This window comes from Plecotus auritus (genome assembly GCF_963455305.1).
Source record: "Plecotus auritus genome assembly, chromosome: 12".
NCBI classification, from domain to species: domain Eukaryota; kingdom Metazoa; phylum Chordata; class Mammalia; order Chiroptera; family Vespertilionidae; genus Plecotus; species Plecotus auritus.
In genome coordinates this window covers 25,173,351-25,190,143 of record NC_137778.1, presented here as the reverse complement: position 1 = coordinate 25,190,143, position 16,793 = coordinate 25,173,351, and the positions used below count along the sequence as shown (strand labels likewise).

Here is a 16,793-nt window from a genome sequence, read left to right as displayed (position 1 = left end):
TCATAGTCACCTCCTACTTGAAAGACTTTCTTCTCATGTATGATGACTTGCATGGTAAGGACAACCTCATTTCTGATTCCGTCATCTTGAATTTAACATCTCTTCAGAATGAATTGTGAGCTCAGAGTTCACAGTTCAGCTCCAATATGGCTTCTTAACAAGCTATTTAATTTATTTCTAAAGAAATACTACTCTGGTTTTGAGAAGGAAAAAAGAAAAGAAAGAAAAGCAAGTCTAGAGATAGGCCTAATTACCATCTCTAGTTGTACAGATACTACTTGAAAGCAAGAACTGAAACAAACAACAAAACAATAAGCAGTAGTGGAAATCCTGTGTGATGCTTACAACTGCCCCCATGCAATCTGTCCCAGTTATCAGCAACACTATTTGTTTTGTTTTGCCTGCCACTGACGGTTTAACCACATCACCCAGACAAACAGACCAGGAATTTCAGTTAATAATTTTAGACTTCTGCATTACTGCCATCTTGACCCAGGCACTCGACTTTTGCAAGCCTTAGGCCATGCACATAATCCAGAAATAGAAGGAAAATGATTTGTAAAAACAATGATTTATGTGAACATTCATTAAATAGCACCTCAAGTTTGCAATAAGCCTCTCAGAAAAAGAAAATACCTTTTTTAAAAATCTCATGGTTTGTTTAATGATTATTGTACTAGAGGCCTGGTGCACGAAATTCGTGCACTGGAGGGGGGGGTGTCCCTCAGTCCGGCCTGCGCCTTCTCGCAGTCCAGGATCCCTCGCTTGTTACCGCCCACCTGCTCGCTGCTCCTTACTGCTCAGCTTGCTGCTCCTTAGCACTGCCATGGAGACGGGAGAAGCTTCCGCCACCGCCACTGTGCTTGCCAGCCGTGAGCCTGGCTTCTGGCTGAGCGGCGCTCCCCTTGTGGGAGCACACTGACCACTAGGGGGCAGCTCCTGAGTTGAGTGTCTGCCCCCTGGTGGTCAGTGCACATCATAGCGCCGGTCGTTCTGCTGGTCATTCTGCCGTTTGGTCAATTTGCATATTAGGCTTTTATTATATAGGATGTGAAAATGATGTGTAAAAGTCTTGGGAAAATACTTAATAAAATTGTGGTAGATGTGGCATTGTTGATTTTGAATCTTTTTCTTTTAATTTCAGGGTTTGAATATAATCTTTCATGTAGCCTTGGCTCTTCTAAAGGTAAGTCTGTTTTTCTTTTTAAGTTACCAAACTCTCTGACCTCTCTGCCCTGGGAATTGGGCATAAATCAATTTATAATCTCTAACTCATTCTAGATTCTTAAACACACAGAAAAGATTTCATTGAGGAACTCTGATCCTGTCCCCTCTTCCTATCCTCTTTTGTTGTTGTTTATTTAGAGTTTGTTTCTTTGTTTTATTTATAATCTATTTAATCTTTCTGTCATAGCTCTCATTCTAATAATTAAAAAAAATGTTTCCATTCATATGAGTTAGATGATATAAAAGAAAAAGTTAAAACCTGTTTCTGTCAAAATGATGCCCGTTTTTGTTTTTTTCTTAAAATACGTCTTACCATAATAACATCCTTAGAGATAATTAAACATGACAATGAATTATTAGAAAGCTTCTGTAACATACAGACTAAAAAGGAAACTGCTACTTTTCAATTTGCAGTTCTTTCTCTGATAGCTAGAAATTTATAAGACACTTTACCAGTAGAATACAGTTATAATTACCTTGTTGGATTTTATATCAACATATCAATGCTGCTTTAATAGTGTGGTAACAGCAAGACATTTGCTGTAGGGTTGGTGAAAATAACCCAGTTGGTTTTTGTCCTTCAGTCAAATATGACATTCTGTTACTGAAAGTGATAATTGCCTTGTTTATTAAAAGATGCAGGTTCACCTTTTCCCCAGTAAAGCATAGTAGTTAAAATCGCAGCCACTGGACTCAGATTTGGTTCTAATTTCAGCTCCAGTGACCTTGGGCAAATTAAGTGCTCAGACCCCGAGTTTTGAGATACTAATAGAAGCTAACTTTTATGGGATTATGATAATAATTAGATAAGATAATACATAAAAGTTTCTAACATAGTGTCTAGAAAATTGTATTGCCTAATAAATGTTAGCTGTTGTTATTGTGATTACTCTTGTAGTCACAAGATAACTCAGAATCTTTTTCTAGGTTCCCCATCATGTTTCCAAATTTTCCAAAAGATAATGACTTGATACCTTTAGAGAGCTCCTTGATGTTTTAGGAGAGCTTCCATACTTAGCCATGGGATACCTTGATCTAGGACAAAGGTGTGGCATCATATGGGTCTGTGCAACTCAAGATGCAGGTTGCTGCTCTTCACCTAGTATTCATTGGTTTTTGTGAAGTTCACTAAATGTACTTTAAATTGTCTGTTTAATAATTTTGAGTTTAGATATGAACATTCTTATGCCAAAGTTATTTTAGAAGTTAGGAAACTATATACAATACCTTCAATAAAAAACAAATATATTTGTATGTATCTTTTAATGAAGTTATGGATCTCTCTACCTCTAACTTTTTATTTCTTGTCGTTAAAAAACAACAACACTTTTTAAGATGCTTTCTGAATAGGGCTGGAATAAGACTTTTAGAATGCCTTAGTGGCAGTATTATGTACTATAGGCTGAAAACAATATTAAACCATAAGTGTAAGAAGTCTAACAAAGTTCTGATTTTTCCTATCATATCTAATTTTTTAAAAATATCAGATATCCCCTCTTTCCCATGATGCCTTTCCTCATTTTTGTGGTGACCTTTCTTTACTGGTGCACTTAACACATGCCTAGTCTGTCGTCTGTGGCTAACCCAGGCCTTTCCCTCTGGATATCAGACCTGTACTCTGTGTCAGCCAATATGTATCCATCTGGTAAGTTATCTTCTGATTAACAGGTATTTTTGGCCTTGTTAACCTCTACGTGACCTGTGCAGAGGATACTCTTTGGCCACTGGGCAGAAAGGCTTTTGTACCTTCTCTACTAATACGTGGCTACTCATCTGTTATCGCCTTGGAGAATTTGACCAGATAGAGAAGATAAAAAGGAGAGCTTTCTCACTGCTACTGGCCTATATTTATATCCCTTTCTTGTGTGAATCCTGGAGCTGACCTCACATAGAGACCGTGCAGATAGGCCGAATTGAAGTAGACTTGACTGAGCTGATTGCCCCCATCTGGAAAAAGACTACTCCAAACACACATGACAGTGACTTTTAGCTTCTGAGCTAATATGCCAGATAAAAGACTGTGTATTTGTTTATATAAAAATAAAAGTAGGGATAGTTCAAAGTGCTTATGCTTATGAACCCAGTGGCAGAGAGGCTTCTGGTTCCTCTGAATTAGAAATGTTTCTTGGGATGAGGGGAATCAGAAAGGAAAGTACTGTTTCTGAGCACTTACTCTGTGCTAAGTGTTAGCATAGGTTTCACATTAGCACACAATAAATGTCCAGAGAAAACCATCAAATTCTCTCCCTGAGTTGAGACCTAAGAGAGCCTAGGCCCCAGGGTACCTAAAGTCTTTTGGCTTAATAATGGCAAAGCTGGATTTGTAGTATTTTTAAACAGCTTCTCCCTTGCTGATCATGTTCATTCCCCTGGCTTTATCTATAAACTAGAGGCCCGGTGCATTAAAATTCATGCACTTGGATAGGCGAACCAAGATGGCGGCATAGGTAAGCACCTAAACTGCTGCCTCGCACAACAATTTCAAAACTACAACTAAAAGACAAAACGTCTATCACCCAGAACCACGGGAAAGCTGGCTGAATGGTAGTTCTACAACTAGAAGGAAAGAGAAAAGAGCAGTGAGACGTGAACAAGCACTGCAAAGCTGAGGTATGGAGGCACGTGAATTGGGCTGGCGGCGGGCGACTGGGTGCGCTGCTTTTTTCAACCCGAAGGGAGACAAGCTCTGATTACTCTGAACTCCAGTCTCTGGGGAGACGCTGGGGACCCAAACTCCTACGGGAGAAGCTGGACTGTCTGCCATTGGGTCGGAAAGTGAGGGTGGCTTGCTTGCAGGGCTGCGCACAGGAATAATTGTTTACTGCACTGGGGCACGAGACGTGGGGACTTGGAAACGCGGAGACGCAGAGACAGCTGACTGGAAGCCATCACTGTTTGCCACACCCTAGCCAAGTGACTCCCTGAGACCCCGCCCTGCACAATCTACAAACCCACCCAAGCTCCAAGCAGCGGCTTTTGCATGTAAATGGTCTGCCCTATCACAGTTTAACCTAACAAACTGCAGCTCTGGTCAGACAGTTCCAAAATCTCCAAACCCCAAGCAAAGAGGAGAAAACTAGTTCTCGCTGTAGCTCCTGCTGGGTGGCCTCAGACAGTGGCTGACCTGCACCCCATTGGAGATCCAGAAGCTAGTGTATCTAGTGGTCAGTGTGAGATGACACCAGATTTCAACTCCTCACATCCATAAGTGACACATTCAAGAGGCAGACTCAGTGAGCACCAAAGCCCCCCTGAAGCAAGTCCTGCCCCATAAGCATATCTCTAGCACAGCAGTTCTTCCGTTATAGACACAGCGGGTCCTCACAGCCAATTGACCTGGAGGTCAATTCCTCCCAGTGTACCAACAGCAATAAAGGCTTAACTACACCAAGACTTTGCACTCAGCCCACAAAGGGGTGCACCAAGAGTGTCCACCTCAGGTGATAGGCTGAACCACTGGTCACCTACCTCAGAAAACCACTCCATCAACACAGGGAAGCAACAAAATGCGGAGACAAAGAAACATGTCACAAATGAAAGAAATGGAGGAAAGCAAACTACTGGACATAGAGTTCAAAACCACATTTATAAGGTTACTCAACAATCTTCTAAAAACCTCTGAGGAACTTAGTGAGACCTTTAAGGATCTTAATGAGAATGCCAAAAAAATGGAAAAGGACCAGTCAGAAATTAAGCATACACTGTCTAAAATAAAGAATATACAGAAATTCAACTGTAGATCAAAGGACCCCAAGAATCAATCCAAAGATCTGAAATATGAGGAAACAAAAAACACCCAACCAGAAAAACAAAAAGAAAAAAGAATCCAAAAATATGAAGGTAGTGTAAGGAGCCTCTGGGACCACTTCAAGCGCACCAACATCCGAATTATGGGAGTGCCAGAAGAAGAGAGAGAGCAAGATACTGAAAACCTATTTGAAGAAAAAATGACAGAAAACTTTCCCCACCTGGTGAAAGAAATAGACTTACAAGTCCAGGAAGTGCAGAGAACCCCAACAAAAGGAATCCAAAAAGGACCACACCAAGGCACATCATAATTAAAATGCCAAGGGCAAAAGACAAAGAGAGAATCTTGAAAGCAGCAAGAGAAAAACAGTTAGTTACCTACAAGGGAGTACCCATACGACTGTCAGCTGATTTCTCAACAGAAACTATGCAGGCTAGAAGGGAGTGGCAAGAAATATTCAAAGTGATGAACAGCAAGAACCTACAACCAAGATTATTCTACCCAGCAAAGCTATCATTCAGAATTGAAGGTCAGATAAAGAGCTTCACAGACAAGAAAAAGCTAAAGGAGTTCACCACCACCAAACCAGGATTATATGAAATGCTGAAGGGTATTCTTTAAGAAGAGGAAGAACACCCTAACCAGTTTGGCTCAGTGGCTAGAGCATCGGCCTGGGGACTGAGGGGTCCCGGGTTCGATTCCAGTCAAGGGCATGTACCTTGGTTGCGGGCACATCCCCAGTGAGGGTTGTGCAGGAGGCAGCTGATAGATGTCACTCTCTCATTGATGTTTCTAACTCTCTATCCCTCTCCCTTCCTCTCTGTGAAAAATCAATAAAATATATTTAAAAAAAAGAAGAGGAAGAAGAAGAAAAAGGTAAAGATAAAAATTATGAACAACAAAAAGACAACAAATACTTACCTACCAACAAGTGAATCTAAAAATCAAGTGAATAAAAAAACCTGTTGAACAGAATGGACTGATGAATATAATAGAATCAGGGACATAGAAAGGGAGTGCACTGACAATTCTCAGGGGGAAGGGAGTGTGAGAGGTGCGGGAAGAGATTGGACAAAAATCTTACACCTATCGATGAAGACAGTGGCGGTGGGTAAGGGCATGGGGTGGGGTGGGGAATCAGGTGGAGGGAAGCTATGAGGGGGAAAAAAGAGGAACACCTGTAATAATCTGAACAATAAAGATTTATTTTTTTTAAAAAAAAAAGAAAATTCATGTGGAGGGGGCGTCCCTCAGCCCAGCCTGCCCCTCTCACAGTCCAGGAGCCCTCAGGGGCGGGAAGTGACCCAGCGATCGGGGGAAGGCAATGCCCCCATCACATTTCTACTGCTGCCATTGCCGGCAGCACAAGCCTCAGCCGGCCCTGGTTACCTGAGCCTCAGGTGGCCCTGGGCAGTTGGGCAGCCGCCATCTGAGGCTTGCCTGTGCCTCGGGCCAGCCCTGGGTGGCTGGGGGACTGAGGGGACTTTGGGACTCTGGAGGCAGGCGCCCTGGCGGGGCTGAGGGGACTGGGCGCTGCCATCTTGTGGCTGTGGGCGCCGCCATCTTTGAGGGTGTGGCAGTCAATTAGCATATTCCCTCCTTATTGGCTGTGGGCGCTGCCATCTTTGTGAGGATGTGACAGTCAATTAGCATATTCCTTCTCTATTAGATAGGATGTTCATTCTTCTCTTTATATTTAGCCTGCACTCAAATGTTTGGCAGTGGATTTAACAAGTCTGCTTAGATGTTTCAGAGGCACATCAAATCCAAAAGTCAAAACCGAACCAATATGCCCTCCCAGACCTGTTCCTCCTCCTCCGTCACCTTCCCTTCAGTAAAGGCACTCACTACCCAGCTGCTCAAAGTAGAAATCTGGAAGCTATCCTCTCTTCAGTCTTCTCTTTTTTAAATCTCTGACATCTAAGTGGATCCACTTAGATGAGAATGTATAGAATCTTCCCACTCGGGTAGTTTGGGCTCTGAACTCTCTGACCTGGACTGTTGCCGTGACCTCTTTCAGTAAGAAATATTGAACACCTACCAAGTGGAAGGCACTTTTCTAGGCATTGGCAGTAAAGTATTGACGAGGACAGACCCTGTATTCATGGAGCCTGTGTTCTGATGAATGAAAGATAGTAATTGCACAAATGTAATGGCTTTAGCATTGTGTTTGTTTAGGTTTATCAGGGAGAAAGATGTTGGTGCAGAGGGGGAAGAGTCCCCTTTCTTTGAATTAGCTTGTCAACAAAAATGCTCTCAAGGGTGATATTTGAGCTGAACACTGAATGAAAAGAAGTAGCCAGCTCTGCCAAAATCTGGAGAATGAGCCTTCTAGGCAGAAGAAAAAAGTATAAAGGTCTTAAAGAGGGTATTCTATGCTTAAAAAAGGAAGAACGCCTTAGTCTGAAGTGCTATGTGTAAGAGAAGTTGGTGGCTTGGCTTTGGTTTTAGAAGTGGACTCTGCTCCTCCTCCAAATACTTGTGGCCATTGTCCAGCCCATTCCCACGTGGCCACCATTCATGTCCTTTTAAAACAAATTTTGTTATTTACTATTCAGCAAATATTCACTAAACACCTACTCGGAGACAGACACTATTTTATATGCTTGACTAGATTAGTGAAAATACTTGCCTCGATGAAGCCTGTGTTGTAGCACACAGTTAATAACCAAGAAACATAACAAGTATGTAAACCATGTATATGAGAAGCAGTAGTGCTGTGGGAAAAAGGAAAAGTTCAGCAGGGTAGAGGGCAGTTGTGGTCAGTTTTACCATATTAAATAGGGAGTCTGGTTCTGCTAAGTAAGGGGCGGGGGCGGAGGGGCTTGGGCAAAGGCTTGAGGCAGTGAGGGAGGGAGCGATGCTGATGTGCACAGGAGCATTCCAGGTAGGTGGAAAGCCCTGCCGAGGCTTTGTGCTCTGATAAGGACTATGGGAGGAAGGTCAGAGAAGTAACTGACCCCCTGACTTAAAACCCTTCAATGGCCTCCCACTGCTCTTGGGTAAACTTCACAGTTTATAATGGAACCCACAAGGTTTTCATGGTCTGGCCAAGTTTAGCCCTCTTCTCATCTCCCCCTTTCCTCCCTTTCACTGCACTCTCTCAATCAAGTCATAGTAATCAACTATCTCCACAATCCTAGGGCAGGAATCCCTCCCATAACAACAGGATAAATAAGAGGCAATTAAAATAATGAGGATTCTGATTTCTCTACACCCTTGCTAACCCTTATTATCACCTTTTTGATTATAGCCACTCTAGTGGGCGGCAAGCAGAATCTCCTCTTGGTTTCATTTGCATTTCACTGATGGCTAATGATGTTGAGCATCCTTTCATGAGCTCATTGGCTGTTTGTATATCTTCTTTTTTTTCTTAGGAATATCTATTCAGATATTTTGTCCAATTTTTAATTGGGTTATCTGATACTTTTTATTGTTGAGTTTAAGCGTTCTTACAGCCTTCTGAATTTGCAATGAGTTTACGTATTCAGCTAGTTTTGTAACTTCCATGAAGGAATGCCTGTTGTCCTGTTGGTGGCAGCAAAACACCACTCCTTTGAAAATAGAAGCTACTAATCCAGCACTTCTGGTTCTATGACATTGGAATTCCTTTATATTGGTTTCCCCTTCCAACATAATTTGAATGTTTAGTTTGTTTTAACTTTTCTCTAGTGTAGCTTCAGTTTGATGATGGGTGTAGTTTTAGTATGCTATCCTGTAAATGCTAAAACAGCCAACAAACACAAATGTAGACATTTAAAGTTTCAGAAATAATGCATTTTATGGATTAAAGATCAATACTAGAAAGAGTGCATATCCTCATACTACCATGCAGTGTATTACAGAACACCTTGTAATTGTGGAAGGGATTTCTCATTATTTGTTTCTCATGAAACAGTCCAAAATGCCAGGGAGGGAGGATAGTTGACTAAACATGCCATGTTCCAAGTTGTCAGTAATTAATTTAAACTTAATGTACCCTAAGCAATATGAGGTCACTTGACAGAGATAAAAACAATGAAATCCAATGTCCTCATTGTTCTTTTTAAATGAGAAATCACAGTACTTAGCACAAACTTATTCAAGTGTTTCTTCCCCTTTTTCTTAAAAATCTCTCTCCCTCTGCTCTGCTCCTATCTTTAATGAAACTATGGTCTGCTTTCATTCCAAGGCTGACTTCCCACTTGCATCCTTGATCCCAATTTTCCTGCCTCTCTTTGGAGAAGCCTGTGATGGTTGGTTAGTTCACTTACCCAACAGACAGACATGCAGTGAATGCTGCCCGACAGGCCTAGGTCAGGTGTGGGAGCACGCGGAGGGGAGTCTGTGGACTCAGGTTGTCCTGAGCCCAGTGAAGGAAGCAGCCCAGTGGATAGCCACAAGTCTGTGTGGTTGTCCTGGGCTTCCAAGAGGGAGTCTCAGGAGCCCAAGGGCAGGGTGCCAAGTTTATTCTGGGAAAACCAAGAAAGAATTTCCAAGGGTGACAACTAAACTTTGAGGAGGGCCTTTTGGGCAGAGTGAGCACCATGAAGAAGAAGCACGAGAAGAGTGGCCAAGGCAGATGCTTTGCTCTGGTGCATTTGAGGGTGATTCCTGGGCGAGGTTCAGAGGGCTTTAATCACATATCTGCCACCAGTTTACTGTGGCAATTTAACCAATTCACCTAACCTTTCTACACCTTATTTCTTTATTTATAAAATAAGGAGTCAGGAACATATGGTTTCCAAGGCTCTTAATTTTTGTCTGGCTAACTATCAATCTATGCTAGATGTGTGTATGTGTATGTGTTATGTATGCATACACACACACACCCGGACACGCTCTGTATATGCTCCATACAACCATCTCAGTCCTTTAATGGATAGATAAGAATCATCATATAATTAGCATATTGATTATTTAAATGCTTAGCTGAAGTTTATCTTTTCTCTTAAAGAGTTTGCGGAGCAACATAATAATATTAGGAGCAAAAGAATATCCAGTCCATTATAGTTAAAAATACCAGTAAATTACTCTCAATCCCATTTTAAAGGCCTTTTAGCACCATCCTTGTATGTGAACAACCAATTTGTTCTAAATTAGTGAAATGTTGTTGTGACTTGTGTGTGTGTGTGTGTGTGTGTGTGTGAGGCTGTATGTAGAGTGCACACACCACTGTACTACCATTATTCTTACTAGATGTTTCCAGATGCTCAAGTAATATGTTGGATCCATGTAAAAAAAATCTGATGGCTATAATCACTAATTAGGTAATTGTGTAGCATTTACCATCTGTGATGAGCTCTCAAATACATTTCAAGAATAGTTAATAAATCAAATTAATGGTAGTACAACTATCCATTTTTTAGCACTTAAAATATGCCTGGTGCTTGCTCTGCTAAGCACTTTTAAAGTAATCTTTATGACCTTTCGTTGTTGTTTTTTTTTGCTTTTGCTTTTATTGTGATGGCCATTTTAACCATTTCTAAGCATATAGTTCAGTGACATGAAGTGCATTCACATTGTTGTGCAGTCATCACTAACATCCTTCTCTAGAGCTTTTTCATCTTCCCTAATTGTAACTCTGAGCCCATGAAGCAATTACTCCCCATTACTCCCTGCTTCCAGCTCCTACCAGTAACTGTTTATTTTACTTAGCATATTGTATGACCTTGAATTTTAATAGTAATCCTTTAAAGGTAGGATGAGTCAGTATACTCATTTTACAAATGAGGAAACTAAGGCTTTAAAAGTTAAGTAACTTGGCTACAGTCATTCAGTGTCAGTGATACACCAGATGCAGTACTGGGCCTGTCTTGCTCTAGAACCCATGTCCCTAACCACTAAACTAGGGCGTGTGTGTGTGTGTGTGTGTGTGTGTGTGTGTGTGTGTGTTTTAAACCTTACAGTCACCCTGTGAAGAGACAATTATTCCCACTTGATACTCATTTCCAGAAGTTCTCACTCAAAAGCCCATGCTTTTTCACACTTAAATTGTAGTCAAATCAGCTTTAATTTCACAAATTCATGTTGCCAAGGTACTATGAATGAAAAGGAAGTTTTTTATCCAAGTTTTTGGAAGATTGTGTAGGAGAGGAAAAGTTTTCTTTAACCCTTTTAAGATTCCTGGTTAGATCTATAATTCAGGTGACAAAGACAGATTAACAAGGGAAATGCATACAAATTTAAATAACATATTTTATGTGACATGGGAGCCTTCAAAAGGAAAGGAAGACCTGAAGAACTGATTAAACTTGAGTGTTTTGATGTTAGGTTGGATGAAAGTGGATAGTTGTGCAGAAATATGATAGGACAAAGGGGATACAAGCTAAATATAATAAACTGGGGGAAATTTTGCAAGGCTTGTTTGTTTATATTCTTCTCCATAGTCCCCTGTCTTAGAGATAAGGATGTTTCTTTCCTTCAAGTATAGGGATGGCACCTCTCACATGAGGGTCTGATGACCTGCTTCAGGAGAGAAGGACAGAGGAAGGTCAGAGAAACCTTCCCGCATCTATCATTTTCTTCTTCAGCTTAAAATATTCAATATGCCCAGGTTCCATGTTTTGGTATAGTGTGTTCTGAACCCCATCAACTTCACATTTAAAGACAGCTGTCCCAATTTCAAAATGTCACTGGTTGAATAGAACAGAAGCAGAGCCAGAGCAACTCTGGAGCCATTGTTATATAAAAATAATTGAATTTAGGTTAATGAAAACAAGCTCACAATCAAGAATGATGGTGAAATGTAAATATTCTTTGCTTTTGTCTAACTAGAAAAATATTTGATTCTTGAGTTCTGCTTATCCATTTCTTCTTTCACAGCCTGTAAGATGTATGAAGTCATCCCTGAATCCTGTTTAATGCCCTATTCAAACTTTATTTCACTCTGACCAATCACTGTGTGTGAGCTGAGCATAGGGCGATGTTATCAGGAGATTTTTGTCAGAGGATGTCACTACCCAGTAAGTTTTTATGACCCTTTTTATCTGCAAGACTTGCTAGTATTGCTTTTCAGCATGAAGTAGACTAATTTTGTTCATTAAAGTGCTGACAGGGTTGATGACTCACTGTGGGAATTGATTGATATTATCACAATAATATAACCAGTCAGAGGAAATTCAACTGAAGCATATTAAAATTTATTTGATACTTGGTTTATGCAGGTTGAGAAAAGGTGAAATACGTTCCTTTTACTGGAAATACAATAACCCTAAACCTCATAGCCTTATTTATTTATTTATTTATTTATTTATTTATTTATTTATTTTTGTCTTTTGTTTCTTTCCCGTGACTAAGGCTATTTGGTTTGGGCAAAGCCAAAAGAATTTAGAATAAAATGTTTTATTTGTAACATTTATAACCTTGATTAATTAGGATATAGGCTAAGCTGCTATTTAAAAAGAGAAATAGCTCCTGAAAGAGAAACCATAAAAACAAAGTGGTTTAAATTAGATAGTTTATTTCTCTTATACCTACCAGTCCACAAAAAGGAGAGCTGGCCCCAAAGGCAGGCAGCTCAGCTCCATGACATCCCTCAGGGACTTCGGTTCCATGTGTTTTTGCTTCACCATTTCCTAGTATGTTATCCTCATGTGCATGGTTAAAACTAGATCAATGCCACATCAAGTTCTAAGTCAGAGGAAGAGGGAAATTTTAAGCAAAGTAGAAGGCAAGCAATTTCCTTTTAAACAATGAGGAAGTTGAATACATTACTTTTTTTCACATTCTGTTGCCCATGGCCACACTTACCTGTAAGGGAACTAGTTAAAATTAATATGTCTATGGAAGAAGGGGACAATTTTTTAGAAAACAATTAGCAGTCATCATAATTGGCCCCTCAGGCCTTTCCGTATCTGTGATCACCTTTATTCTGGCACATAAACACTTCATCTTTCCCAAGGGAGACGTTCAAGGCCTCATTCAATTACCTCATCTGCTCAAAGTTAAGGGTCTCTGACTAATGCACAGTCCTGTGTCTCGGGTCTGGGATGGTTCCTCAGAGTCCAGTGACAAGGTTCTGCTCATCTCACATCCAATGTACAGAAGTGGTAGGGAAATGTATAACTGGAATAAAAACCCTCGTTTGGAAAAGGGAAGAATGGGAAACACCCCATCAGCAGTGGTCCATGGGAATTTACAAGACTCCTGCTCTAGCAGTAGAGAAGGGTTTTTTTTGTTTTGTTTTTTGTTTTGTTTTTTTGTCTTTTATGGTGACTGTTTTATTTTTTTATATATATTTTAAATTTCTTTATTGATTAAGGTATCACATATTTGTCCTCATCCCCCCATTCCCATCCCAAACCCCTCCCCACACATGCCCCCACCCCCCTGTTCGTAACCACTGGTTAGGCTTATATGCATGCATACAAGTCCTTTGGTTGATCTCTCTCCCTTACCCCACCCTTTGGTTAGCCCACCTGGCTGCCCTTTGGTTCTAAGCTCTAGAAGCTACACTGTTACCCATTGTCCTTCATGGTGGCATCTAAAGTTAGAGCTAAAGTGTACACCCTCCTTGGAAGCTGTATGGTTTTCAAAGCTACTTCCTATTTGTGGAGAGTTGAAAGCCTGAGAGTTGTTTTAGTGCTCAAACTAAATGTTATTTTTTTAGGCAAGCCTTTTGATTTTGGTGGTGGGGGGGGGGATTAATTCCTTCCATATTTTTGTAGGCTTTGGTTTTTTTGCTTCTAGATAATTCATTGTGAGTAAACAAATCCAAAGATTTCTTCTAAACATAATTCTTAAGTCTTCTTGTTCTATTTGTTTGTCTGTTTTCAGTGGCCCATTCCCTTCACCCCCATTTTATTTTTATTTTATTTTTTAATATATTTTTTATTGCTTTCAGAGAGGAAGGGAGAGGGAGAGATAGATAGAAACACCAGTGATGAGAGAGAATCATTGATTGGCTGCTTCCTGCATGCCCCCCACTGGGGATCAAGCCCGCAACCCGGGTATGTGCCCTTGACCGGAATCGAACCTGGGAACTTTTGGTCTGCAGGCCGACACTCTATTCGCTGAGCCAAGCAATCTAGGGCATCCCCCCCTTTTTAACAGTGGTTATCCTGAGGCAGCCACAGCCTGGGTGGGAAGGTGACACTCTTAATTTGATCTTTGCCTCTTGGCTGACTCTCTATTTTGGCTGAGATGTTTTAGAGACAACTTGTGAAAAAATGTAGAAGCTATTTATCCTTCTGTTTGGGAGATAAGCTAGAGTTTTCAACCCTGAGGCCTCAAATCATTATACCTGATCAGTTTAGATTATAGACCACTTTCTAGCCACTTTCTCTAGAGCGACAGGTGTCACAGACACATACATGGTCTACTTTTGAAGTTACCACAGGTAAGTTTTCCCAACATTATGACATAGCATAAAAGGGATCACCAGTTTTCCAGTCTGCAATATTTGTTTTCTCGCCTTGTCTTTCACTCACCACAAAGCCAAGAAACTAATTTTAAATTTTAATTTTGGCAGCAACATCTGGGTACCAATTTCTGTATTAGAGGGTAGGCTAAACTGTCACATCAACCCAAAAGACAGTGGCTTAACTAAGAAAGAAGGTGGTTTTTTGCTTTGCTTTGTTTTGTTTTGCTTTTTGTTTTGTTTTATGTGACAGACTGTAGAGATAGGCCTGTGCTCCAGGCCTATATGCAGCTCAGCTCCATGAGATGTTTCAGGTACCCAAGTTGCTTCAGCAGAGTTTTCCTAACTCAGTGCTATTGATATTTTGGGCCAGCTAAATCTTTGTTGTAGGTGACTATCCTGTGCAGTACAGGGTGTTCAGCAGTATTCCTGACTTTTGCCTGCTAGCTGTCAGTAACTTCACTAGTTAAGACAAACAAAAGTGTCTCCAGGCATTACTATATGCCCCCTGGTGGGTAAAATCATCTAAGATTGTGAAATATTGCTTAGTATGTCTTAGAATCATCTTTATCTATGTGGTCAAAGCAGATATTAATCCACAGTGAAGAGGAAAAAAACAACAACCAATCAAAATAGGCCAGATGTCATAATTAGCAATGCCATTAATAAAGTAATTATAACTTTATTCCATATTTTCAAAAGTTAAGTTTAAAAAATGTAAGATATAAAATAGAGCCAAAATTGAATTTTGAAATAGATTTTTTGATTTCAGAGGGAAAGAGAGAGGGAGAGAGTGAAGGAAACATCAATGATGAGAGAGAATCATTGATTAGCTGCCTCCTGCACGCCCCCTACTGGGGATTGAGCCAGAAACCCTGGCATGTGCCCTAACCAGGAATTGAACTGTGGCCTCCTCGTTCATAGGTCAATGCTCAACCACTGAGCCCCGCTGGTTGGTGGACCTTCTGCATTTTTGCATTGCATAAATTCACATTCCAAAGAAAATAATTCCTAAATTTTGTTCTAGCTCAAATTCCAATGTATCTTTATCCAATCTATGGAAAATCTTCAGAGGCCTTTGCTATTTCTTTTTTGTTACCATTATTTTTATGTGGATAAGGCATCTTATGTACAGTACACCTTGAGGGGGTTCCATTTACAAAGACAATGATCTGCATGTCTATACATCATGTCCTTGATTATTACACTTTATTCATCTTTTCATTCTCCCATCAGAAGTCTTTGAGCTAAACTCTAGCACTGTGTCCTGAAAGCATCTTTATATCACAGATCACGTCCCTTTTCTCTGTTTACACAAAGCCTTCCTAGCTCCTGTGTTTTCCTTTCAAGGATGGTTCTTGACTCTTTCTGCCTGAAACGAGTGCCTGCTGCACACACGCCTTGTACTGTCCGCTTTCTCTCTGGGAATTGTCTTTCAGCCTTTCTAAAAATCTACACATTTTTCAAGTCCAGCTTAAAATCTGCATATAACTTTTGACTCCCCAAAACTTAACTACTAATAGCCTACTGTTGACTGGAAGCCTTACTGATAACATAACAGTAGATTAATACATACTTTGTATGTTATATGTATTATATACAACATTCTTACAATAAAGTAAGCTAGAGAAAATAAAATGTTATTAAGAAAATCATAAGGGCCCGGCCAGCATGCCTCAGTGATTGAGCATCGACCTATGAATCAGGAGGTCAGGTTCGATGCCTGGTCAGGTCACATGCCTGGGTTGCAGGGTCAATCCTCAGTGGGGGCAGTGCAGGAGGCAGCCAATAAATTCTCTCTCATCATTGATGTTTCTATCTTTCCCTTCCTCTCTGAAATCAATAAAAATATTTTTTAAATAAAGAAAATCATAAGGAAGAGAAAATACATTTACAAATTTATTGAAAAATCCACATGTAAGTGGACATGTGCAGTTCAAACCCATGTTGTTTGAGGGTCAACTGTAAATGTAAAACAAATGGAAATTGGAACTTAATTCTTTGGTTAATTTGTTTATCTAGCCTGGCTAATCCCATTTCAAACATCTTACCCATTTATTTGTACTTTTTATCTTCTCTAAATGTAATAGCTTGCAGGGGAGACATACGGAAGTGTCTTCTGCTTACCACAGTGATTTCCATATAATTTTCTTGAGTTTGACTTTAATCCTATTATAGTAAACTAGAGGCCTGATGCATGAAATTTGTGCAAGGGGCTCGGTCCTCACAGCCCTGGCTTCATCCGGAAGGTCATCCGGAAGGATGTCTGGTCTAATTAGCATATTATGCTTTTATTATTATAGATTCTGAGCATCTGCCCTCTTGGGCAAATAAACTTGTCAATCAGATGTTTTCTTAAAGGTGTATTTTATGTTAATACTAGTTCGGGTGTATGTTGGCATTGTTTAGAAATCTTTGAGAACTTTAATGATTTGAATTTACAATACTCACTATTTATAGGCAAACACATTACTATTT

The 16,793-nt window shown here is 40.3% G+C and overlaps 1 protein-coding gene across 3 annotated transcripts in view; it reads left to right on the top strand.

Moving 5' to 3' along the window:
* Positions 1-16,793, top strand: part of RABGAP1L (RAB GTPase activating protein 1 like) — a 516,407-nt gene that overhangs the window by 371,683 nt on the left and 127,931 nt on the right. For all 3 annotated transcript variants that reach the window (XM_080648354.1, XM_080648353.1, XM_080648355.1), the window contains exon 18: positions 1,145-1,186. In XM_080648354.1, the coding sequence (XP_080504480.1) occupies positions 1,145-1,186 (42 nt within the window). The remainder of the gene's footprint in view (positions 1-1,144; positions 1,187-16,793) is intronic.